At 32.0% G+C, this 27,315-nt stretch overlaps 2 protein-coding genes across 2 annotated transcripts in view; both read right to left on the minus strand.

Annotated features, from left to right (window-relative positions):
* Positions 1 to 1,263: 1,263 nt before the first annotated feature.
* On the minus strand, positions 1,264 to 11,962 carry LOC143050777 (adhesion G protein-coupled receptor B2-like). The gene is made up of 9 exons (XM_076223893.1): positions 11,787 to 11,962; positions 10,896 to 11,037; positions 9,741 to 9,922; positions 8,972 to 9,142; positions 5,021 to 5,191; positions 4,145 to 4,315; positions 2,785 to 2,935; positions 2,000 to 2,017; positions 1,264 to 1,438 (listed from the first exon to the last, which is right to left on the minus strand). Exons 1-9 carry the CDS (start codon positions 11,926 to 11,928, stop codon positions 1,264 to 1,266), a joined length of 1,323 nt encoding a protein of 440 aa, XP_076080008.1. The 5' UTR covers positions 11,929 to 11,962.
* A 1,044-nt stretch (positions 11,963 to 13,006) lies between these two features.
* LOC143050778 (scavenger receptor cysteine-rich type 1 protein M130-like) overlaps positions 13,007 to 27,315 on the minus strand; it is a 34,473-nt gene continuing 20,164 nt past the window's right edge. Inside the window, exons 10-13 of the mRNA XM_076223895.1 lie at positions 18,554 to 18,659; positions 17,686 to 17,824; positions 15,733 to 15,911; positions 13,007 to 13,210 (exon numbers count right to left, since the gene is read on the minus strand). Of these exons, the coding sequence (XP_076080010.1) occupies positions 13,065 to 13,210; positions 15,733 to 15,911; positions 17,686 to 17,824; positions 18,554 to 18,659 (570 nt within the window). The 3' untranslated portion in view covers positions 13,007 to 13,064. The remainder of the gene's footprint in view (positions 13,211 to 15,732; positions 15,912 to 17,685; positions 17,825 to 18,553; positions 18,660 to 27,315) is intronic.

Here is a 27,315-nt window from a genome sequence, read left to right on the forward strand (position 1 = left end):
TGTTCCACCCATTACAATGTGTTTTGTCAATTATGCGGTTCAAACTTTAAGGCTCTAATTTTTTTTTCTGCAGTCGATTCTTTGCCAGTTCAGTTAATGGGAAACATTTATGCCATTAATCTGTGCAAAATTACATTCATCAATTTGGTTAGCAGTTGACGTTGCGGCCGTAGATCTGTCTCACAAATGACGTTGTCTAATCAAATTCTATTGACGTTGCATTGTCACTACATGTTGATCTAGTTTTGATGGTCTTCAACAAATCCAGTCTACCGATATCATTGTCGGAAGGACAGTAAGACGAGTTTCTGACGTCAATTTTTTGTGTTGCAGCACGTTCACGTTTTCCTGTTTGCAGAATTCTAATGAGTTGATTCAGCTTTTCATTCCTGAGTTTTGGCAATATGCAGATGCAACATTTTTTAAATGATTAAAGTGTGTCCAAGGATTGAACGAACTGTTTCACAAAGAAACAAAACCGGAAAAAATCTTTTATTGGCTCGAAATTTCTCTTTCTGAAATTTCGTGCGATCTAAAAAATCTGGTATGTTCAATAACCACAGGTAAGTCAGATGTTTATTTTTCGAAAAGGAAAGACATATGATGAGCATGGATAGTAGTTGTATGAGGATCAAACATTATTTGGTGAAAAAAAATCTATTAAATGAGTGTTGCGTTTTTAAAGCCAGTCAGTATATATACAAGACTTGGAAATAAAAGTATAAAACAATACAATTGAGAAAACTTACGGTTTTCTGGTATACCAAAAACAAATTTACGTAAAACAATTATGAAAGACTGGAACCAACGAGAACAAATTACCTTCACGGTCCAGACTTAGAATAGGCACATTACAATGTGGCTGGTAAAATAAGTTTTTTGGCGCCAACCATCCCATAATGTTACATTCCATAACCTTAAGCAGTAAAGAAATAATACAGCACAAGAAAAGCATACACTACAACTTAATTAAAAAGACGTAAACTCATTCAATCGATACAAAGCATAAATAAATCTAACTAAAATACAGACTAAATATAACAGGTAATTTATAGATCTTTCATAATACTGACGACACAAAGTACACATTAAACGGTACTCTCAGCTACTGACAATTGGTTCAGAGTAACATTCAATTAGCATTACTAATTAGAAACTAATTATAGTAATGTGTTATTAGAATGTAATTATATTTAAACAAAGTAGAACTAAAGATAAATAATGAAATTAAAAAAAAAACAACATAAAAGTTTTATTATTTCGTTATAATTTCAAATTCTCGTATAATTCCTCGTTATTGCAATTTATCTGAGTATTAGTATGACCACCAATCTCGATATTGTCATACACAGCACTGTGTGTACCATTAGAACGTTGACTGCGTCCATATTCGTTTGGTTGGCTGGCTACGCGTAATTCACTTAGACGTTGGTTGTTGCTGAAACATGATCAATGATATACATTTAACCGTTTTACTTCCTTTTACAAAGGATACAATTTGTTTATGATTAATACCACATCAAACTCATTGATCAATGTAACACCTACATATGCATTGTGGGTTTGGCTTTGTGATATTAAATGAAAATAACATTCTTTTAGTTGTATGCGTCCGAAGCTCTTTCCTGGATTGACCACCAACATCAACAGGAAATAAACCGAAAATGTCTTTGATTCTTCCCAGAAAATGAGTTATTATTTTGTTTCATATGTATGTCAATATCGTTTTACATCGTTTACAATAATCATAAAAAAGGATGATATAACACGTGACCCTCCATATTCATTGACGTTTTATATGCGTTTTAACTTCAAGTTTTGAAATTGTCAACTGTCCGAGTTCGTAAGATAGAAAACAATTTAAAACATTTTGCAAAAGTCATATAAATCTAAGCATAGATTCCCTTTCATATAAAAACAATTTTAAAAAGTTTTTATTCAGTAGACATATATATATAAATTGAAATATGTTTGTAAAGTTGATACATAAAAAACTTACCCTGCATTTTTATTTTTCCTAGGTAAAAAGTAAAATAACGAATTCAGTTGTTTAGAAAAGTTAATAAAACATTATTTAAATCTATACCAACGGAACACCCCTATTTCATCCGTATACTGTTGTCATTTAAAGTTATATTTTAACCTAGCAAAATTACATAACATTTCATAGAAATACAATTCCAAGATACAAATTATGCAAAAAAACGTTGTTAGTCAGTACCTCCGTTAATAGAGAAACAGAGTTTTGAACTGTTTTTACTATTTTTCGAAAAAATGCACGAAATCGTCAGTTCCTATGATTAATTTCCCTTTGTTCAAGAGTAGATACAATAAGATATATGTATATGTTAATCAGAGGAAACCTTTAAAGTTACACATGGCATAACGTATGTAACCTCCATTGGATTGAAATAAATTAAGACTACCACATAGTAAACCTTTGAGAAAATTAAAAGAAAACATCTTATTTGTTAGAAAATCAATCAAGACCTTGCTATACGACAATGCACATATTGTCATTCTTAAGTACTTTTTCTGTTTTACTTATTATAAACAGTCATCTAGTGAGAAAATATTTCGGTAACGATACATCTAGTGATCCTTCACACTGTAAATCTCTTTAACTCATATAATTGAGAATGGTAACAAATTATGTGTATCTAAAATTATATGGACGTATTTCAACAAAGAAACGCATCTTACCTATGAAATAATGTTGATATTACCCTGAATCACTTATCTAGTTAAACACCTTATTTTTCAAAATAAAAAATATACATAAACCTACCCATTGGATTAGGGTTCAATCGACGGAACACAAATAGACCCAGAAAAATAATGACAGCAGTAAAAACAATACAGCCAGCCGCAACACCCCCAAGAAGTCCAACAGAGAACGGTTTGGATGGTTGTCCGTAAATCGCTCGTTCAGCACCTGAGAGTCATAAAGTTGTAAAATGTGAATGTATTGAAAACATTGTGTTTATCATACAACTATTATGTACTCAACTAATCCAGAGTTTACCGTTCATGTAAAATAAAAGTAGATACAAGTTATATAGATATATAATATAATAGATGTGCAAGCCTACAAAATATTCATATTCTAATTGTCTATATCATAACTCCGATTTTTATAATACAAGTAAAGTCTAATGTAATCAAAGAAACTTCATTAACCTATTGCAAATGAATGATAACAAGGAAAATGACAGTTGTTATCTGAAAGTTCTATTCTGTATGTGTCGCATGGTCGTTTATTTTTGTTGCACTTCGGCATTTCTGTTGTTGCGTTGTTTTCCTCTAATAGTTATTCCTCGGTTTTAGTTTGTAACCCGGATTTGTTTTCTCTCAATCGATTTATGACTTTTGAACAGCGGTATACATTTGTACTACTGTTGCCTTCATTTACATATCTTATTTCGGAAATTACTTATGATTCTCAAATCACACTAACGAAATTGTACCTAAACTAAACCTGTTTAGCAAAAAACTGCAGACATATTACAAGTACTCTATTTTTTTTTTTTTTTTTTTTGTAAAGACTGACTAGACCAATTTGTATATTTATGATTTGAAATAATGTACGTATTTCAACATTGCTAATTATATGTAACTATGCACAAAACTGCAAAGTATATATCAACAGATAAAGTTTTCACTGGAAAAAGTAAAATCTATGGAATACGTCGCCACGTCATTGAAATTTAACAAATAAAATATTTTACAAACATCCATTTCTTTAAAAAAATTGAACAGTAAGCATGGACTTATGCCAAATGGTTGAATAAAGCACAACATGTTGTATGATAATTAATGTTGTGAATTTAAACATGGATGTAAGTTTGCAACTCTTCATAACAGAATCATGAATCGTTTTGAGGTCTTTTCAAACCCATTTTTCTAAAACTCAATATGGATTGAAAAACTAAATTGGTGGAACTCTTTCGCACATAAAGTTACTTCTACAAAAGAGAATAAGAATTACAACTTGTGTCTTGATTATGAATACATAAAGGTAATACAACTTTCAAATTTGAAGGAATTTCGGTACCCGCCCGTAATTAAATATATTGGTAACAATATGGTAACAAATTAGATAAAAAATTGATTCAAAGCTTTGATAAAAAATATTTAATATTACCTGGGCATATGCTTTGATTGCAAATTTGAATATAAAAATCGAGTCCGATGCAATCAGATCCACCAAACATTGGAGAAGGACTGTCACAGTTACGTGATCGATTTCTAAATCCGTTTCCGCACGTTGTATTGCAAGACTCCCACTCCTGCCAACTTCCCCACTGTCCATTAACTGCAATTATATAAGGCTTAACCTATAATCAATGTTCACCCCTAGTTTTTTGGTGGGGTTTGTGTTGTTTATTCTTTAGTTTTCTATGTTGTGTCGTGTGTGCTTTTGTTTGGCGTTGTCAGTTTGTTTTAGATTTATGAGTTTGACTGCCCTTTGGTATCTTTCGACCCTCTTTTATATCTTGTCACATTTATTTTATTCATTAATTGGTCGATTAGTGTTTAACCCGACTTTTAACACTATTGTGCTATTTTGTGGCGGTCAGTTGTTATTGCTGGAGGGAGTTGGAGAAAATAAAAGATCTTAGGTAGGACAAACTCACAATCCTAGTCAATTAAGATGATAGTTTAGTGTAAATTCCATGTGCAGGATTCCAACTAAAAAAGCCCAGTGTAGACAGGCTGGTCAAACAGTAGTTCGACTACTTAGACCAATCGGCCAACGAGGTTCTGCATTCATTTAACCCATTTCGTAAGATTATATCGCAACCTTTTCATCTCATTTATATAATTCGTATGTGTCTAGGTAACCCAAACCTCCGTATGGCTTAATAAAGTGTATGTTTAATTGTTGTGCTTAAGTTTCAAACCTAATCAGGTAGTTAAGATACCAAAAAACTGTATGTAGTTATAACTATGATGGTTTTTTTTATTAGAATCTCAGAAGCCAATCATTCACTAAGTGAAGGTTTATAACAGAAATTACTTTCACAATAATTGTTGTTACAAGGACGACTAATAATCGTTGTTCCATTGCAATATAGTCCTCCATTGAATGGTGTAGGTGCATTACATTTCCTGGTTCGGTCCTGAATACCACCGTTACATGTAGCACTGCAGAGATTCCACGTAGACCAATCACTCCAGCTGCCATCAACTCAAATAAGGGAACATGAATTTCTTGTTTATTTTACAATACTAACAACATGCTAACAACATGAACAATGAATTTGAATGATTTTTTTTACGTATCTGAAGAGCATCGTACATGATTGTTATTCATTCAAATTCCTGTTAGCATTGGTATACACATTAAAACATGAATTAAATGAAGGCACAAAACTATGAATATCGCGTGAGCTTAAAAATATAATTGGACTTTCGGGTTACCACTCATTTTGTTGCAAATATCCTATATCCTAGTGTATGTTAAAAAAATAGTTATGTGTACCTAAAGAGTACGTGAACGACCTGGTACGTTTATCTCTAGTGCATGTGAAACAAAGTGATTTATGACTAAAACGGCGCTACACACAAAAGTAGCAAAGACAAAAACATCCGCATCAAGGCTAGAAACTATTCTTCGGCAATGAAGTCAAGTAGTTCTTTAAAATAACGATCAAATCAAACAATGCTCATAGTTACAACAAGGTGTTGAAAATCTAAAAGTGCTTATATAAAAACAAATTACATTCTATACACTTAACATTTACTGATTTCGTGCGAAGCATATTAAAGTTATTGGCGATTTTGTATAATGTCCAGGTCACATATTCGCGGATCAACTCGCCGGTCCCACTAGGTATAAAATTTCGCAGATGATCCCGTAGTATGATAGGATTCCAGGGGAAAAATCCTATACGGATGCACAAAGTCGTGAATATGGGCTTTCACATATCTACCACGGTTGAAAAAGGAAAGGACTTGTTGGCGACAGGACTGATACGGATTTGAACGGTACGACACTATATAATACGGAATTGAAACGGTTTGATACGTAACAGCACGTGTAGGGGATATGTATTGCAGATAAACAGTGGTTTGCTACGTTATAAGTAAGGGTTCGAAACGAGATAAAACGGTCCAATGTGGAATAGTACGAATCGCCACATTATATAAGGAGTCAATCATTTCTTATGACTTATACTTTCTTTTTTGACAGTTAATCGATGATTTTTTTGTTTTGTTTTATTAATCATTTGTCTGTCTGTCTGAAGCATATGGTGTTATTCATAATTGTCAGACCGATTGCATGAAGCAGTTCTTGATTCATATTTTGGTGTATTCTTATAAATTTCTTAATTGCAGCTGCATAGCCTGATACTGGCCATGGATAAGTTTGTGGGTCACCTCTACGTCTGTTATCAAGTAGCTCAACCACTATCCTGGCATTTTGTGCCACATCTATATACAATTCAAGTTAATTGATTGCAAGTGTCCGTTGTTGATTGCTTATGTAGGATAATGTAATGTATACTTCTACGACAAGACACAGACTACGCTTGGCCCTTTACGTAAGGTATTTATACAGAAGCCTGATGCCAGTTTGTCGTAGACAGTAATATTCCATAATTGGTTGTATTGAACCGTAGTAAATAGTAGATACTTTTAGAACGTTTTATACTCCTGCATATCAATAATGCGTAGTAATGAAATCGTGTATCCTTAGCAAATACGTGGTGTAACCGTAATAGTACGTTGTTCTCTGAAACATTCCGTAGAAACACGTCCGGCCTACGAACAAGTACATATTAATACGGTTTTGATAAGGACTTAAACAGATCTATACGTTCAAATACGATTAAGTACGAATATACTACGGTTGTTTGATCTGTCTTCTAAGGAGTATATTCAGTATTACTCCTTTTTGACCCGAAAATAAAGCAGTTTTACAAAATTGTTGAAAAGTAAAATTTAAGCAATTTCTTGGAAAATAAATGCTTCTGCTAAACAAAAATGGGCTGTTTTTTTGACATAACAATGCACATTAATCAGGTACAAGCATCATTAAGTTATGCTAAAATCTGAAATCTTCACAATTTTGGCATTTTAGTTAAATTTTTAGACGGTTGCCGTTTTGAATGGGAGTGGCCGCATTTGTGTTAATTCTTAGTATTTAACTGTAAGTGGTATTTGATTAAAATACATAACATATGTCAAGGTTGATAGTGAACAAGGATGCGGCCTCTTTTATTTGTAACAAAATCAATCTAAAAAGTGACAAGTTAAAGCAAATTTGATTATCTTTCATCAGATGAACGTGTAACTTAAGGCCAAAATCGGCCGGAAGCGGACCTTTTCCTTTTGAGTATGTTCAAAAATTGTTCTGGATATACGACTACTGCATGTTCTACGCATTACTACGACTACAAAACGGAAACCTACAGATTGCAACGAGTGATACCGGATAGTATCCATATCTTATCCGGCGTCTAAATCGTGAATGTGTGACTAAGGCACAAGAGACTGTCATAAATTGAAAGTATATAGACAACTGATAAACTGAAAAACTAAAAGAATCATGTCCCTTTATTTCAGCATATCTCGGCGTCACTCGTCCAACGTCGTCGTTCGTCATCGTTTTTTTTTTACAAAAATCGTCTCCTCTTAAACAAATGGACCGTATCTAGACAACTTTTGCCAAGTAGGAGTTATTTCCTTAAAATGATATATTTTAACTCTTTTACTTTTACCTATTATCTTCAAGATCATTCCATTAAAATTGTCCAACAACTCCTTGTTATAGATATTGCCCTTTATTGGTGATTTTTAACCATTATTTATTTGCGATTTGTCTAATCTGATGAAAACTTAAATAGAGGAATAGACGCTTTAAAATCACAAAAATTGTCAACAAGGCAAAAATACTGAACTTATATGAAAATCAAATCGGAAAGTCTATAATCACATGGCATAATCAAATACCAAAACGCATCAAAAACGAATGGACAAGAACTGTCATATTCCTGACTTGGTACAGGCATTTTCAAATGTAGAAAATGGTGGATTAAACCTGGTTTTATAGCGCTACCCCTCTCACTTTGATGACAGTCTAATCAAGTTCCGTTATATTAACAATGATGCGTTAACTAAACAGACACAATAAATATAATAGTCAAAATATGGGTAAAGAGTCATCATTGTGTAACAATTTTAAAAGGAACAATTTAACAGAACACAAACACATTCATTGATTTGCGTGTCTGACGTCAGAATTTAAATTTTATACGTCACGTGTATTTGTCGTTCAATGTACATACAGACACTTTTAAAATTTCACATACTAGGCAATGTTAGCATACAGGGTTAAAAAATCGAAAGTATGTAAGAATAAATTTCAGAAATAGACCGAGATTAAAAATAGTCTAAAAGTTATAAAGAATTTAAAAGAATCCATAAATAGTTAATTCCACAACGGGATCGAGTGATTTTGACGTGTGTGGTTCAACGTATTTTGTAATTATAATAGAAATATATCAAAAAATGACATCAAATAGAACAATATCATATTGATATCTACTCTCAAATCAAATGTTGCTGACAAATTTTGTAAACTGTCAATCCTTTTAGGAGTGATTGCACTTGACAGAGGATTTTTCCACTCGTTTGTGGTTTGAGCAAAAAAGAAACATAAAGGGATACTTGAGAGACTAAATTACCAGCAATACAATATCTTTAACACAGAGACTTATATCTTGAATTCGTTTCTCGTCTACAATATCGGACAGTGTCCTTTGTTGAATATGCACACACATCAAGGTGAGTGATACAGACTCGTTAGAGCCTCTTGTTTAAAAAAAAAATGTTAACAAACTTAACAAATATCGGACTTGGCACCCTCTTATATTTTATTTATATCGGATTATGGATATCTTAAATAAGTCATAAAAATCAGCGAATATCCGAAATGAAACGTAACTGGATACATGATATATACCTGGACATCCTATTACATTGCACCTTTGTGTTTGAACACTTGTTCCATTACAATCACTGCTTCCTGCAGAAGGAGTTGGGCTGTTACATCGTCGCCTCCTTACTTGGTTGCCATTGCCACAGGAAGTGCTACACAAGCTCCAAGCCGACCATTCGCCCCAATTTTTACCAACTTAATACATTAAAATGTAATGATCAACAAATATGTTCATCAGTACTAACGTCGATAGTTCGCAAAATCTTCTACGCTACTCTTACTTGAATAAACAATGCACAAAAATTATGCAAAATCTTCTCGAAAGATTAAGTAAAAACACAATTTGTAATCAATGTCATGGCTTTTGTGGTTTTCTTTTCTGGTTAACATTTAAATATGATCCATAAAAAGAGTTGTTATGGCTTGCTTACTGTTTGTGCCGAAATTATTAAATACCCTTTTCACTGCATGTGGTTATTTTTGTGATATCAAGAAATTGTTGTTTCTTGCCAAGTATAGCATTTTTAGAAGATATTAAATGTCAAACTAGGTTTAATATGTGTTTGTGAGTACAGGTAAAATTCAGAAAGAAATTCCCATCGAACAATCTATATAGTTCAGTATTTTGCTAGCAACATCTGTGTATATATGTTTCCAAATACGATTTTTCTGAAGTTGTATATAATGTTGACGTAGTACGCCAACATGAAGCATGGCAATAGCAATAACTAAATTTTGTCATTCTTACTAACAAAATTGTTTAAAATACAACCACTTGATTCACAATATTTACCTACACATTTTCCTAAACATTTAATACCAATATTATCAGAATGACTACAGTCATTACTGCCCCAACTGTTTCGTCTGCAGTCTTCCAATCGTAGGTAATCACCATTGCATCTGACTTCATCCATCCAGATTTTAGTATTTGATGAAGCGCCCCCTGCTGTATATATCTCTACTTCATTGGTACTACAATTAATGATTTTATCAAATGTGCAGGGTTAAACAGTCCATATTGAAAAAGAATAAACATAAGTAGAGATATTGGAGTTCAGTATTTTTGTGATTTTATTTTTACAAGTAATCGCTGTATATTTAGTTTTTAGTCTAATCAATTCACTTTCATGGAAGCTATTATTCCTCCATAGAGAAATTGAGCAAAGTTTTCTAATCCGGGTATCGTATGAAAGTGTGATGTTCCTTCTATACATTGTGTAAGTCATAGCATAGCAGTTAATGAACCTAATTTACTTCACCTTTTAAATTGAGAATTCTGGATGTAAAGCTTTGGGAAATATAACTATTTCGTGTCTTTATTACAACGTTTTTTGTGCATTATGCCATTTAGTATAAAAAACATTAAATGTGCATTAATAATAAACATGCATATTTTTTTTCATAAAAACACAAATATTCTAATTAAAGGATGTACTTAGGTGACATTAAAAAAGATGGGAATATAGAATTGATATTATAAGGCAGAATGAGTAATATAAGTCAGGGTACTATGAGCAATATATAACATGTATAAGGAACACAACTAGCAAACATATTGATAGTTTATGGAGCTCCATTTTTTTTTATATATTTCAATTTTAAAAAGAATAGTGGAAAAAGCTGCCTAGTATTATCTTATATTGGCATTGGCATTTTTTGAGTCAGAAATCAAAAGAAAAGAAACCTAGAATATGCCTTAATTAATGTTATATGACCTTTTATATAAGCTATTAAAGTTTTATATGAAAAGAATATGGGTGTTATGGAGCTAAAAATGTTAACATGTATCGTAGGAAATAAAACAATGAGTCCTAATATCTGACACAGATTCATGAACCTCACATTAGTACATTCTTAAGTTTGCAATTCTATACATTTTATTTTTAAACCGATTTCGCAAATGTATTTCAAATTCAATAGAAAGTGGATACCAGATATAACATACCTATACATTAGCTGTCTACATGCAACACGTGCGCTCACAACATCAAAATTGTCATGGCAAACAGTTCCCCATTGATGATTGTAATACACCTCAAGACGCCCACCTCGTGGACCGTTGCTTCCAACAAGACGCAAATCACCTACTACAGTCATATTTTGATTAGAAAAAAAAGTACGACCATCCAAGTTGGAATTAATATTTTATTGAATTTCTCTTTACATTAGGGGTGTTTCAATTTGTACTACGGTATTATAAATTCTCAAATCAAAAAGTATGTACTGATAAAAGATACATGTCAATCATAAAAGAAATCGATCTTCATTTAATTTATTGATTCTTAAATAGTTTTCGATTTATTCAAAGTTTATATTTCGTCTCATTTTTTATATTTTTTTTTTTTTTATTATTTTCTAGGTTTTTACCATTTACATGCTTTAAACGTAGTTGAATCAATTTATAAGTAAACATATATTTTAGGGTTTATGTTTTATTTTCAGCAGTAATAATTAGTAGCAGATATCTATAATGTTGATACAATGTATGTATGTATTTATGTAAGCACAGTAATAAATGCAAAATTCACTGCAAAAATTAAATGAAATGTACAAATTTCGGTATTACAATTACTGAGGTACATCTCAATACATTAACATAATATTATGCAAAAACATCCATTTTCAAACTTAGTTTATCATTAACTAACGGAAACCGTATGGACTTCGTAAAGGATTTCTCCTTATATTTATACTATTTTACTATATTTTTCTGGTTACACTTGTGTGTCAACCGTTTCAAAATATCTGTATTGTCGTCATTTAAGTCACGTTTAGACATAAGCAGTAAGATAATTGCATGTTTGTGTTTTTCTCTTTTTGATATATTTCAAAGTACCTTTAGGTGTTTCAAAACTTCCATGGCATCTTACACCAACATCTTCACTATGGCCACAATTATTTATCCCCCATCCTTTATGGTTACACATGTCTATACTAGGTGTTGTTGTAGTGCAGTTAACGTCATCTAACCATATCATTCCAGTACCATAACGAGCAGTATAATATTGAGCATGTGTACTTCTGTTATCGGAATATATTGCATTGATTTTATTTCATTCTGTGAATAATGTTTGTATAACAGTCTCGCTATTTCTCACAAAATAAACTACAATAACGTGATAATAATACTCATTTGATTTGGTATGTAAACAAAGACACACAGAAAAAGTACACGACTTTGTTAATTTAGGATTAGGTTAAAACATCTATGTGACATCATCAAATTGTCAAATTACTGGATGAGGAAATACAATGCAGGCAAAGATCGTATTTGTAATCACAGATCAATAACATATATTTAAAGAGATATGGTAAATAGCCACACTTTTTAAAAATTATTCCGACACTATTGTTTACTGAATCCAGAATAATGCACTTTTGTTAAGGTTTGTATTTCAGTTAAGAAATGACTGTAATATGTGTTTCTGTCTAGGACGAAATAACATCAAAAATGTGGTGCACGCTGAATAACGAGTTGCGAGTTATAATATTTCATCTTATTTCAAATAGTCAGAAAACATAGTACAGTCATTCCTTATAATTTGATTACCAATTTCATTTTAAACCAGAGTTAAACAAAATTATGTCTGTGAGCTGATAGTTATAACACAGCAGCAAATCAGATGATTTACATTTAAAATTAAATTTTGTAGTATAACCAAGTAAACGTACTCCGTACTTACAACTGTACCGAATAAAAGTATTCAGTCATTGCAAAACAACTATATCATTTCCTGTGTTCACATCTCCTACATATATTAGCTACATTAGCTGGTGTGTCATTGTTATTTGTCAGAATAAGTACGCCTGACTACATCTTTGTCAGAAAGAAAGCCATCAAAATATCTAAGGTCAATTTTGCTTTTCTTATGCAACCCAAACAAAATTTGATAACACCATTACTAAAAATATTTTACGAATCAATAAACTTACAATATAATGTATCATATACGCCTAAAAGATAATGAGACAATTATTCAGCAGAGACAACACAATAGCATGTAAGCTGGAAGTTTTTAATAGATAACAAAACTTTGGTTCGTTTGGTGTAATTTTGGTATAAGTAGGAAAACACATCCAGATATAACTTGTCTTTAGAATAGGTGCTGTCATTTTAAAAGAAATACCTTAGTTTCATTTGCCTGCATGCAATAATAGCGTTGTCTTTAGTAAAGCCATCATCACAAATTGAACCCCATGAATTGCTGTGGTATATCTCCAATCTTCCATAATCTATTCCTCCAATCAATCTAAGATCACCTGAATGTCGAATGAAAAACAAGATTTCATGAACAATTCAATAATTCTTTTAGTTTGAGGTTAATTAATGCAAGAGTTCTAAATGTCGCTCCCTTTTGGCATTATTCAATTGTGTGTATAGAAAGCTGTAAATTTGTTGTTATTTACCTAAACTATATATAGTAAATACGTCAATCGTTTTGTTTTGTTGGAACATGTCCAAGACAAAATTGAATTTATAAGCGAGAATTTTTGTTTTGTTTAATTCTTAAAGGAAATTAGGGTAATATTGGCTCACAATTGATGAAATATTTAAAAGAGGGACGAAAGATACCAAAGGGACAGTCAAACTCATAAATCTAAAACAAACTGACACCGCCATGGCTAAAAATGAAAAAGACAAACAAACAACAGCACACATGACACAATATAGAAAACTAAAGAATAAACAACACGAACCCCACCAAAAAACTAGGGGTGATCTCAGGTGCTCCGGAAGGGTAAGAAGATCCTGCTCAACATGTGGCACCCGTCGTGTTGCTTATGTGATAACAAATCCGGTAAAAAGTCTAATTCGGTAGGTCACATTCATGAAAGTGAAGGGGATTGTAGTTACGGCGTAAGGAACATATCCGATATCATTTGTGAAACGGTTATTCCATAACGGTCAACCAACTCGTGATGGCGTCCGTAAAATTTACGAAGGGATGATTTCAACTTCACCATTTGGAACTCTTGGTTTAATAGCTTCCTTGTGAGCAGCAACCCTCTATCAAGAAATCATGATAGGAAATGCAAGCACGGGAATATCGTATCAATTGGGAGATATAATCCCGTATGCAGGTGCTGCTTGAATGTTGCTACTTAGAAATGGAAAGTTCACAATTGGAAAGCTGACATCATCTCTTTTGTCGTAAAGTTTTGTTTTCACCGACCCTCATTGTCAATTTCTAGATGTAAGTCAAGATATGAGGCCGACTTAACTGTATCTGTAGTATCCGTTATCTCTAGCTCGATGGGATAGATGCGTTCCACATAGTCACCAAATTTTGAATTATTTAGTGAAAGAACATCATCTATATAGCGGAAAGTAGAGTTAAAGGATATTGCTAACTTCTTATTTTTCTGCCTAAGAAGTTCTTGCATGAATTCAGACTCATAATAATAAAGAAACAAGTCGACAAGTAGAGGGGCACAGTTTGTTCTCATTGAAATACCGACAGTCTGTTGAAAAACATGTCCTCCGAACGTAACGAATATGTTGTCAATCAAGAAATCAAGCATCCTTATAATATCAGTTTCAGAGAATTTTTTGTTTGAATCAGAGTGATCCTTTACAAAGTAGGATTTATCCCTCCCTAAGGCAAGATACTTGTATCTGCGTTGGCCATTCTTTTTTATGAAGCAAAGCAATACCAACTCTTTCAATTTGTCCCGTAGTTTGGAATGTGGAATACTTGTGTAAAGAGTAGAAATGTCAAATGTTTAAAATACTGTTTGAAGATGAAAGAGACTTAGATTGTATGTACTCTAAAAGATCTTTGGAATTTTAAGTATCCACATCTGATTCACGCCCCCTCTAGAATAGGCAGTTTCACAATAACTGTGAAGCTCGTCTTTGATTGCTGATAAAATAGATGTTAATACTTTAGAAAGATGTTTCGTGGAGCACTTGGAAGACCCAGCAATATATCGTTGTTTGTAAGGACACTTATGTAGTTTAGGTATCCAATACAGTGATGGAAGATCCAGTTCTTCATCTTTGGTTGAAATTCCAAAGGAACACAGAACAGACTTATGATTATCCAGGATTTCCTCTTTGGTAAGTGTCGTGAGGGTATATGTTGAGTTTCCAAGTGAATTGTCAATACCTAATTCGTTTATCAAGCAGTTAATGTAATGAGTTTAACACACATAAACGATGTTGTTTGGGGCTTTATTTGCGGGGACAACAACATATTTGTCATAGGATAGGTGTTTTGCAACATGTGGGTCTTTAAAGATTGACGTAGCATGGACATTGATAGACCCATTCAGTTTCTTAATTCTGATTTGTATCAACAACATCACTGCCTTAATCCATTCGGAAAGAGTGTCTACGTCTTCCTTCTCGCGCCTAGCCCATTGCCTGGCATAATCCTCAACTGAATCCATCAAAATTTCAAAGTTGATGGATTTTCGGACCTTTCGATAACACATTTCGTAGAGAAGTGTTATTAACAATGTTGAGGTCACCGGTATTAACGTGGCCAGCAGGATTATATGTGAATTGGGAACTAGCACAAGTGCAATCAGGAGGTTTAGACTTGAAGTCGTCAATATCGAGATCCTGCAAAACGTGTTTGTAATTGAAAATTTTAGTTGCAATAGGTTTGGTATAGGTATAAGAAATGATTGGTACAGACTGGTCTTTGAAATAAGGAGGTATTTTCGATTAAACTAATTTATGATGAATAATATTGCCTAAGTTGACACCATCGATACCTGTGTTGTTACTATACTTAGTACGATTCGGCCGGCATACATAGGTTATATCTTATTACCTTCAAATGCGTCGAAACACCAGACTCCCACGTCTTCATGATGACCACAGTTGTGTGTACCCCAACCGTTACTACCACAATAACTTAATGTCGACTCGTTTCCAACACAGGCAAGGTTGTCAAGCCATATTTGTCCTATCCCGTCACCATATGTATAAAACTGAAGATTTGTCCAGGAACTATAACATGTATAGATAGTATTATAGATGTTACAGATATATGTATGCTGATTTATATAAAATTGACTGAATATCAAATGACATATGTGTATATTAGTTTTTTCTTCAGAAAGTTAGAATTTATATTAAAAAATAGTCTTTGTAATTATGGTTTTCTTTAATAAATTATAATGGTCTACTTTTATAAATTGTGACTTAAATGAAGAGTTGTCTCAATAGCACTCATACCACATCTTCTTATATCTATTGTTACTACAATTTAGTTTAAGTTTTATTTATATTTTGACAATTGATTTTCCATTTTGCACTTATTGTCATTATAGGTTTAATCTGTTCCAGAGCATATTAGTTTACTTCTTATTTTGTTTTATATAGGTTCGAGGTTTCAGACGTAGTTCTTTATGAACGTTTCCTTTGTTCGTCGTATTTCGGGCTTCGTTGCTATTGTCTAGTCATGTTCATATAGTCTTATGACATGGCATATTAGACCTTTTTTAAAAGAAAGATTACTTGTGGTACTTGTACATGTTGTACATTCTGTCATTATTGTTTATGATATTCTCGTTTTCTTCACTTTTATTTTTGCTAATGTGCTTTGTCTATATGCCTTTTGGTGTTACTTCGATACATATCGCGTGGCTCAGTACATCCCGTTATTGTGCTAATGTAAAAGAGGGACGAAAGATACCAAAGGGACAGTCAAACTCATAAATCTAAAACAAACTGACAACGCCATTGCTAAAAATGAAAAAGACAAACAAACAACAGCACACATGACATAACATAGAAAACTAAAGAATAAACAACACGAAGCCCACCAAAAAACTAGGGGTGATCTCATGTGCTCCGGAAGGATAAAACTTGTCTGTTGCATGTCGTTCATTTTTAATATGTGTTTTGTCCATATGCCTTTTTATGTTTCTCTGTTAAATAAATGACGTGGCTCTGTACTTATACACCTCATCCCTGTGTTATTGTACTATGGTAAAGTTGTGCATTCATGTCTTTCTTTCTTTTTTTTTTTGCAAATATGCTTGGTCTGTATGCCATTTTGTGCTTCTTTTTACATAATTTTTTGGTTCTTTTTTTTAATGATTTAGATTATAACACAATGTTGACAGCTGTATTTCTGACATTTTTATCTTTTATGTCTATTTGTTTTCTTCACGCATCGTTGTCCCTATAATGAAATTTGATGTGACTGTCATACAAGTGAGAGGTTTTGCTAGCTATGAAACCAGGTTTAATCCACTATTTTCTACACATTAAGAAATAATATCCCTGTCCCTAGTCAGAAATATGACAGTTGCTATCCATTTGTTTGATGTGTTTGAGCTATTGATTTTGACCTTTGAATATGGACTTTTTGTTTTGTATTTTCCTCGGAGTTCAGTATTTTTATAATTTTACTTTTTTTGTATATAAAACAAATATGATAAAGATCTGTCATCTATATGAACAGTTTTACCTTAAAGTGTTTTGCAGTTAAAACTAGTACAAATATGCATGTTATATTTCATTGTATAAGTAAACTGGGTGTTTAGTTTGCATCGATGACAGAGTGACCCATACTTTAATAACCTACAAACGGATAGCTATATGCACTTAGCATGAGACCTTTTGAAATGAGAATTATGTAAAATATGTAAATATTAGACTTAAGAATAACGCCCCCCAATTATAATATGATTGGTTATAAATCTTCCTATACAATAATGTTTCACAAAACGCTTAATAAAAAGTCTTGACAACAACAAATTATTTAAACCATTACCTTGAACCAAGCTGTCTGCAAACGACACTTGCATCGTGGTATCCAAACCCATCATCACAGACGGTTCCCCATATACCATTGTGAAATATTTCAAGTCTTCCTTGTAGCTGACACGCACCTCCAACCAAACGTATTTCCCCTACAAATCGACATAACACTGAAAAGATGGACACATAGCAAATTTTACAGGGATTCATTTTTTCTTTTAACATGTTTTCTATTGTCAACCACAATATAGAAATAAAAACACCTATCAGAATATTCATTTTCTTGTCTTAAGGCGGGATTTGATTTATGAATTCATCTTATATACAATTGGATTATTGTCAATTCAATGTAATTTTATGCGATTGCCATCATGACAATACATTTGAAAGGCTTAGCTAGTTTTAAACCTATCAATTATTTGGTAGAATGACGTCATCTTATGGAATATTAAAAAGATATTTACTTTTCAATCGATGATCATGGGTATCAGTGCTTGTGTCGGAAAGTCACAATTCAGTATAATGTATGTACATTGTTTCAACATGGAATTCTGGAGGTTATATGGTCGCTCAGTTTGTTCTGACTTACATAATACATAGTATCTTTCCCAGGCTTGTAATTTTCCTTTGAAAGATGGTATCTACTTCAATGTATTCAGGTTTTTTAGCGTTTACAATATAATAGTTTTTACTCTTTTAATATGAATTGAATAACACTTGTCACATTCTTACCAGTGTTTATTAATGTAAATATTGCAAGTAGTTAAATATAATAAATTAAGTAGAGCACATACTTGTATCTGATAATATAGCGTTGTTTTATCGATAATAACACTAAATATATGTGTTGCACACTTTAAACCAAATTCCAAATGACTAACCTTTACTACTGGTTCTAGCAAAACTAATTATAAAAGATGAGAGGATATAGAATATCACTGTCCGTTTGACAACATCTAGAGGCAAAATTTGATTCAGATCCATTTCCTGATGAAAATTAGAAGTATAAATATAAGTTAAGATCACAGGCTGTTTACACCGAATAGAAATCATTTACAAACAACTTTTTGATGATTTGAATCTACAGTCCTTAAAACAGTCAGTTATATTTTCGAGAAAAAAATTATTAGCCTTATACCTAAATTGTTTCATAGTTAACAATCATCAGAAAAAATACAAATGTGGTGGTCTAAAAGAGAAGTCAACAGAGTTTTAGACATAAAAAAATTAAATGAAGCACATTTTTACTGTATATGAGATACAATTTAATTCAAGTTTATTGAAATTTATTTTTTTATCTTAAACTAAATTAACTAGCTTTGAAGTTTTCATCTTTACAGCGAAAACCAACTGAATGATTTTTGCGATGAAAATGTAAAATTATGAACATTCAGGATATAACATAAAGACAGATTGCTCTCATGGGAATGCACAAACGCTATATAACTTCTTTTTTTGTTCGCATAAAATTTGTTTATCTAGTTTACCAACGAAAATTCGAGGAAACCTCGTCATAGATTTCTAAAGAAAACAGATAAACAGGATTATTTAACATGTTTAATATTTACAAAGTTACTATGCAAAATCTATTTGAAATACAAGGACAATACTGGGTTTTTAAAGGCTTATCAAGAATAATTTTATAAAGTAAGGAAATTTCAAAATCAAAAAGTAGGTTTTTGAGGGAATATAATTTAAAGCTTATCCATTTGATAAGTCTTTAAAATTAATTTATTTTAAAACAATGTGAAATTTTAAGAAGTGTTTCATTAATGTATTTAGGTGACTTTTTAAAACTTAAGAATTTCAAATAGATAGTTTTAGTGAGAAGAACATTAATGACGGAAACACAAAAAGCTTGACATGTTGACTGTTACGTTAGACCAACTGAATAGAACATCCTTAAATGTTACGGATGCCATCACGGGTTGGAATATCTGTTTCACAGATGATATGGGACATGTTTCTTATGTGACCTACCTAATTGGATTGTTTACAGGGTTTATAAAAACATGAGCAATACGACAGGTGTCACATTTGGAGCATGATCTGATTACTCTTCCGGAGCACACCTGAGATCATCCCCATTTTTTGATGGGGTTCTTGTTGCTAAGTCTTCAGTTTTCTGTGTTGTTTCATGTGAACTATTATTTGTCTTTTTGTTTTTTAGTCATGGCATTGTCAGTTATTGTCGATCTATGGGTTTGATTGTCCCTCTGGTATGATATGCCCTTCTTTTTTAACGTAGAACACAAATAGAAAAGATAAAAAAAATATTTCATCAGATACACTTTTTTTTAGAAACGTAATGCCATAACTGATAAACCTATAATCATGAAGATAGTAAAATAATTGATACGAGTAATTAATTTGTTAAAGCTGATAAATCATGTGGTCCTCATATTGGATTGTTCTGTAATGCATTGAATGTTGAATACTTTGTTGTATTTTAATGCATTTGAAAATGTCACTTTTTTCATTTATACATGTAATGTTATCTTTCTTTGGCCCTATGATTATCGCAATTTGACTTGACGAATTTATTAATATGACAATAATATTGATTTTGTATGATTGCCAAGAGACAAATATGACACGGATATTTATCATTTATAATGTGTTGCACCATTAAATTTAACACTGCAGAAAAAAAAAACAAGTTTTACCTTCAAATGTTCAATCTCTGTACAGTTCGCACATTTTACAATGGTCTTGTCAATATTATGATCAGGTATATTTGTTTAGTAATGCGACCAGTTGCATATTTATTAAATTTTAAAGATCTACGTGAAATATTTCAATCACTATGTATAGATTATAACATGAACTTTTCCATATTGGCCCTGGTATCATCCCTAGACTCCCATATCGGCCTCGAGGCGTTAGCCTGATACCAGGGTCAATATGGAAAAGACATATTATAATCTATTTATCACATATTTAAGTTTTGCAGGAAAGAGAAAAAAGTTTAATTATAACAATTTAATGAAACTTTTTAAAAAAAATTCACAAAACATTTATCACATTTTAAAATTTAGTTTTTATCATTTACTCCATAGATATTTAAAATAAAAATATGGCAACACACAAACGCGAGAATTTGGCATAATTGGGGCTAAATCTATAACTGTTGGTTGTGCATTGTTACTAGTTGCCATTTTAGCAGAATTCTCCTCATAACTTTCAATCGAAGCAACCATTGCATCGACATCCGCATTTGTTAAATCATCATTTGTTAATTGTTCAATATGGTGCGTGGATGTACATGACTGATAAGAGACATTTGACGTATCGCCTTCCTCCACTGCGACGAAACCACCACCGTCATTGTTCGCCATTGTCGTTAAGGACACAATGAAGTCACTTCATTTGGAATCAGGGCACAATATCAATATATTTTTTTTTGCCCCGGGAAATTTTGAGGTTTTTGCATATGTAAAACCCAATGCAAGGTATCACAAATATGTGATAAATATTTATATTCAATTTTGCGGTGATATCAGAAACGGTAATTTTTCTACGCTAATAGTCAAGCAACACTAAATCGGTTGTCACAGATTTTAGTAAAATTTTGCATACATGTATAACATGTGCTCATTGATTTTATATGAAAATTGAAAAAAGAAATACACTTATCCTCTATTATTTTCTGAAATATAACTGATTGAATTTTTTTAAAAGAGGTTAACATTTGTATAGGAAAAATCTTGATCTAAAAATAAAATAAAATGATAATCTAAAGCCTTTTCTTCAAAAACTATTTGTTTTTGATACATACATTTCCGTGTTAATGATGCAACGATTGGTTTACATTCCCGGTTTTGCCATTCTGACTGAAACCGGATTAACATGACGGTAATGTTTGCATTAAAGGATTACTTAACCGTATATCATCAGATATCGCTTCGATTACGATTTAATCTTTACTATTTAATAGATTAAATTATCGGTACCTACTGTCAGCTTAATATATTTGGTCCTTATAATCAATCTCAATTTGAGGAGAAGAAAAACAAAACAGAATAATGATTCGTTACTAGATATTAGAAGATGTGGTATGAGTGCCAATGAGACAACTCTCCATCTAAGTCACAATTTATAAAAGTTAACCAGTATTGGTCAAAGTACGGTCTTCAACACGGAGCCTTGGCTCACACCGAAAAGAAAGCTATAAAGGGCCTGAAAAATGATTAGTATAAAACAAATAAAAACAGGAAAACAAACGTCTAATCTATATCGACACAAGAAGCACTTATGAACCACATTAACTACTGAACATCAAAGACAGGTGCAAATAATTTCATTGTTTTTTTTTATTATTGTGTTAAAAAATCAATATATGTATTGTCTCATAAGCCTATCTAAGCTGGGTATTTGTCTTATATTATTATTGTGTAATGTATATTCAATAATCTGTATATAAATATGTAGACAACTATGTGACAATTTAATAAAATAAATTATTATTATTTTATTATTATTTTATAAAGACGACAGACTCAAAGCGATGGCAAGAGATCATCTGTAGGTTCAGACATTCCATAAACGACCACGTATTACAGAATATAAAACGGTGCAAAATCAGAGGTAATCTAACAGCCGCTTATACAAGGAAATAAGCTACGACAGATCATTGAAATACATGTTCAAGAAGGATAACAATAATAATAAGGATGACAATATAATGATATCAATAATTGAAATTGACAGATCAAGCTCAAATAAGAAACAAACAGTGATCTTAAAAAAAACAAACGATCAAAACAAAAACATTTTCCTGTAAAGATAAAAAAAGAAGTGTCCTACTTTTACATTAACTTAAGTATCAAGCATACACTTTGTTTGAACTATTTTATTTAGCAAACAATAATGTTGATCCATTTTTTAGCCATGTTACATGTTTATATGTACATAGTGATAACAACTGTGATGTGTTTTGAAGGTAAATAAAGGTGTAGTGAACCTACATACAGCAACAACAAATAGTAACCTAATTGAAATCGTAATATCAAGACAGTATTGTGAGGTCTGAAATTAACTGCAAATGTATGACGTCTAATAAGGGATAACACTTATGGATATAGGAATATTCCTTCTTTTGATAGTTGATAATCAAAATATATATTGTATATATCTAAACCCTTTAGACAATTTTAAACTCCGTAAATCCTAATTATTCAAGCCAATGTATGTGGAATTGAGATCGGCATCCAATACATAATATCGATTGAAAAAGTAATAAATATTTCTTAAAGAAAAAGAGTAAATTACTGCAAAAAAAGATGATTTACTTACCAATTAGCAAGTATATTCCATTGCTGAATTAACTAGTCAGCCCTGGCGTTTATTATACAAAAAAACGCGTTTACATTTAAATGCACCTTGAATATTTGATATTCTTGTTATAAATCTAAATCCGAGGTACTACATGAAGCAGATATGGTTGAAATATAAAATAAAAGATATAAATAAATACAGAAAGTTATGAACACATAATACAATGATCATTGTTTCGTAACTAATATGTTATCAACATTATGTATAAACTTACATTTTAAAAGCGCCTAAAAAAAATCATTTGTTTCTGAATATTAACTTCCTCGTTGAGAGATAAAAACGAATACGCCAATCAAATCTGGGATTTCATTTGAATTATTATCATAGGTAGGCCATTCAAACAAGACTAGTTCAATACTTGTATATATTGTTATTTTTGAAGAAAAAAATGCTGCAAAGCTTTAAAGATTTTTTAATAATAATACTCGTAAGATGATATTGTAATAATTCATAGTCCAGAAATAGTTATTACTCTTTCTATAATTGTATTAACTAATCAGGATAAAATGCTTGGGATATAGGGATATGCATTTATCATATGTCCTAGCAGCAAATAGGCAGTCAAACAAAGCAACAGGCGGCTTGTTTATCTGATAAAAAAACACTTTAAAGAGCAACAAAATATTGACATTAATTGTTTTCCGTGGTAGTAGTGCAGTTGAATGTTTTAAAAAAGTGTAGCAAAAGTCATCATTGTTAATCTTCCTAAATCGTCATAAGTATTTGTCTTTATTTAATTTATACTTCAGTATAGTAACATCAAACAAAATAAGATCAAGAGATAAAACGGATTGCTGTTATTTAAATATAATTTATAATACCATTTTCAACCTGTGAGACATACCTCCCTTTTTGTTTCAAAATACATTAACATTAATGCAAACAAAAATACGCGTGCGACTGCGATTTGTATATACAGACAGGTTCAAACCATTTCTGAATCAGTAAAATTGTTCATTTATGTTAATCCAATAAACTAAGTTTAACCATACTTTGTGAGTGCATGAAATATATATATTTCTCTAATTCTTCGTCAATTTGTCCCTTTCTATACCCGTTGTATAAAAAAATTTAATCAACGTGTGGTTCGTTTGATCTCAGTTCTTCATTGGTTAAAATCCGATTATGACGTCGAATATTCTTGTTTTCCTCTGGATATTTTCTATTGTGACGGCATGAAAAAAGGCGACCAAGATGACGTCATATAGAAAGAACACATCTTTTTGCAGATCAGTCGCAAAGAAGCAATACGTTTGCCTGCGTGTTGTTTGAAAATCATTAGAAAAACAGATTCCACTACCAAATCTCGTGTAATACGATATTTATCCACTTTCGACAGTTAAATTTTAAATATTTAAAACGCTCGGCGAGCCTCTCGTTTTAAATTTGAAAATTTATCTGTCTCGAGTGGATAAATATCGTAAAACACTCGATGCAGTGGTAGAATCAATATATATACAAGTGACGTTTTATTTTCCTATTGACATAATACTGTACATTGATGAAACGTATCATATATCAAGAAACATCTTACTGAAACTTTCGATATGACACGATGATTTGTAGCATCAACACATTAATATACCGAACTGTATTCAATTGTTTGTAAACTACAAATGTGTTAATGAATTTGCATTGCGACAAGTTATATTTATATACACTAAATAGAATCTTATGACGGCCACTCTGTTGATGCTTATATATATCTATAATACTAAAATTACGAGGTCCAATTTGTCAGCCGTCATCACGTAAAAACGATGAATCAAAGAATTCAACTTTATATATAACTAATATAGTACAATGGTGTTGATTAAAAATTACACCACTCTAGGCCCGTTTGTTTTCCACGTAATTAATATTGCCAATAATTAAGAAGTTCCGGATCGAGTCCGACACCGATACCAATAGTATATTCACCTGTTACCTATTACCTTATCTGTACGTTCCGCATCTGACAGGTGCACCACCAAACAGTGTATTTAGAATTTTTCTGTATACTGTTGAGTAAAAAATACTCCATTTCAGACCCTTTTGTTTTCCAAATTATTAATATTACCAATAATTGATAGGTTCCAGGTCGACGGGTTCAAACAGAAAGATTTTGAAAGCAGAGAAAACTGTGCACCTTATACATGTTATAATCGGCATGAGTCGACGGGTTCAAACAGAAAGATTTTGAAAGCAGAGCAAACTGTGCACCTTATACATGTTATAATCGGCATGAGTCGACGGATTCAAACAGAAAGATTTTGAAAGCAGAGAAAACTGTGCACCTTATACATGTTATAATCGACATGACTTTATCAGATGACAATACCAATACTAAAATAAAGCATACGCATAGTTATATATCAGTCACGGACCCGCGATATCACGGGTGTGTTCTAGTATATATATATATATATGTATGTAGACCGTTTCAGTGTAACCAACACTATACCAGCATGTAATATGTAGTGAACTATTTATTCATTGGTCATATAACCTCTCATACACAGTATCTATTCTTAATCACTATGTCAAAACCTTCAAGGACACCAACGAATTTGATGGCCCCGTTGACTAATTTGCATGTACTATATTTTGGTCACAAATAATATAGCAAGACAAGTCCGCTTTAAACCCCCATAAAGTAAGTGACAAATAAAGGACACTCAACCATGACATAAATGATACTCCACCGTTACAAATAAAGGATACTCTACCATGACAAATAAAGGACACTCTACCGTTACAAATAAACGACACTCCACCGTTACATATAACAACGCACAGCTGTGATAAATACAGAAAATTCCACTTTGATAAAAATAGTAAAATCCTCTGTCACAAAAAAGAAACAGTCGAGCGTTACAGAGAAAGAACGGTCCACTGTCACAGCAATGTTACTCCGCAATGATGAAAGAGGAACGGTCTAATGTGATAAAAACAGCAGTCAACAATAACAAATAAAGAACGAACCATTGTGACAAATAATGTTATGTCCACGAAAAATGTTTAAGAGCAGTATATTGTGACATATGAAAAAGAAATGATTGAAAGACAATAACAATCAAAACCAAGGAGTAAATAAAGACTCACAAAACCAAGACTTTGACATCAACAGTTATAGCTCACTGTATAGCCTTCAACAATGCACAAAGCCCATACCGCATAGTCAACTATGTTGAAAATACTTTAAAACCACAAATATCAAACAATTCAAACGAGAAAACAAACATCATAATCAATGTACAAAACATGCTACTGTTCACTGTCACAAATAACGATCTGTTTACGGTTATAAAAAAGATCAGTTGATTTCAACCAACAACAACATTTAATGAACCTTTTATTGTGACTAATACACATCAGTTCATCGTAACAAATAAAGATAAGTAATCGTGGTTACAAAAAAGCGTCAGTCGTGAAAAAAAATATATATCCCAATGGTGAAGTTGAAATCATTCCTTTGTAATTTTTATGGTCGCTATCACGAGTTGGTTGACCGTTAAAAAATAAACGTTTTGCAGATGATATCGGATATGTTCCTTATGTCTTAAATACAATCCCCTTCACTTTTCACCACGAATGTGATCTACCGAAAGAGACTTTTTTTGTAAAACAACATGAGGAACACGACGAGTGCCACATGTGGAGCAGGATTGGCATACCTTTCCGGAGCACATGAGATCATCCCCAGTTTTCGGTGGGGTTCGTTTTGCTTGGTCTTTAGTTTGTGTCTTTTGTACGTTTTATTTTGGATGTTTGTCTTATTATTTTTAGCCATGGCGTTGTCAGTTTATTTTCGATCTACGAGTTTCACTGTCCCTCTTTTTATGTTTATTAAAGATCAAATACCTTACACAGTCGTTTTTTTATTAATTTCTTTTTACAATAGTTTTTATATTCATCAATATTGTTTTGGGTGATTTTGCCTTTATTACATTTTGATATTCTATTTAAAATTACAGGAATAAAAGCATGAATTTTCACAGCACCTCAAATTCATTGTACTTTAAGGTTTTCGTATAATTCTTCATTACTGTCAGCATTGAATTGAGTATTAGAATATGCCCCACTATCGATAGTATCGGTATTACACTGAGTATGCGCAGTAACAAGTTCGGTATTACTGCAAGTGTCATACACACCACTCTGTGTACCAATGGAACGCCCAGTACATTCATAATCGTTTGGTTGGCTGGTTATTCTGAGTTGACTAAGGTCTTCGTTGTGACTGCAAAAAAATGATAAATATTGTCCAATGTTCATTTTTATAAATCCTATTCAAATTGATTATTAAGCTCTTACAAAGGAAACC

Source organism: Mytilus galloprovincialis, chromosome 11, assembly GCF_965363235.1.
Source record: "Mytilus galloprovincialis chromosome 11, xbMytGall1.hap1.1, whole genome shotgun sequence".
Taxonomy (NCBI): Eukaryota; Metazoa; Mollusca; class Bivalvia; order Mytilida; family Mytilidae; genus Mytilus; species Mytilus galloprovincialis.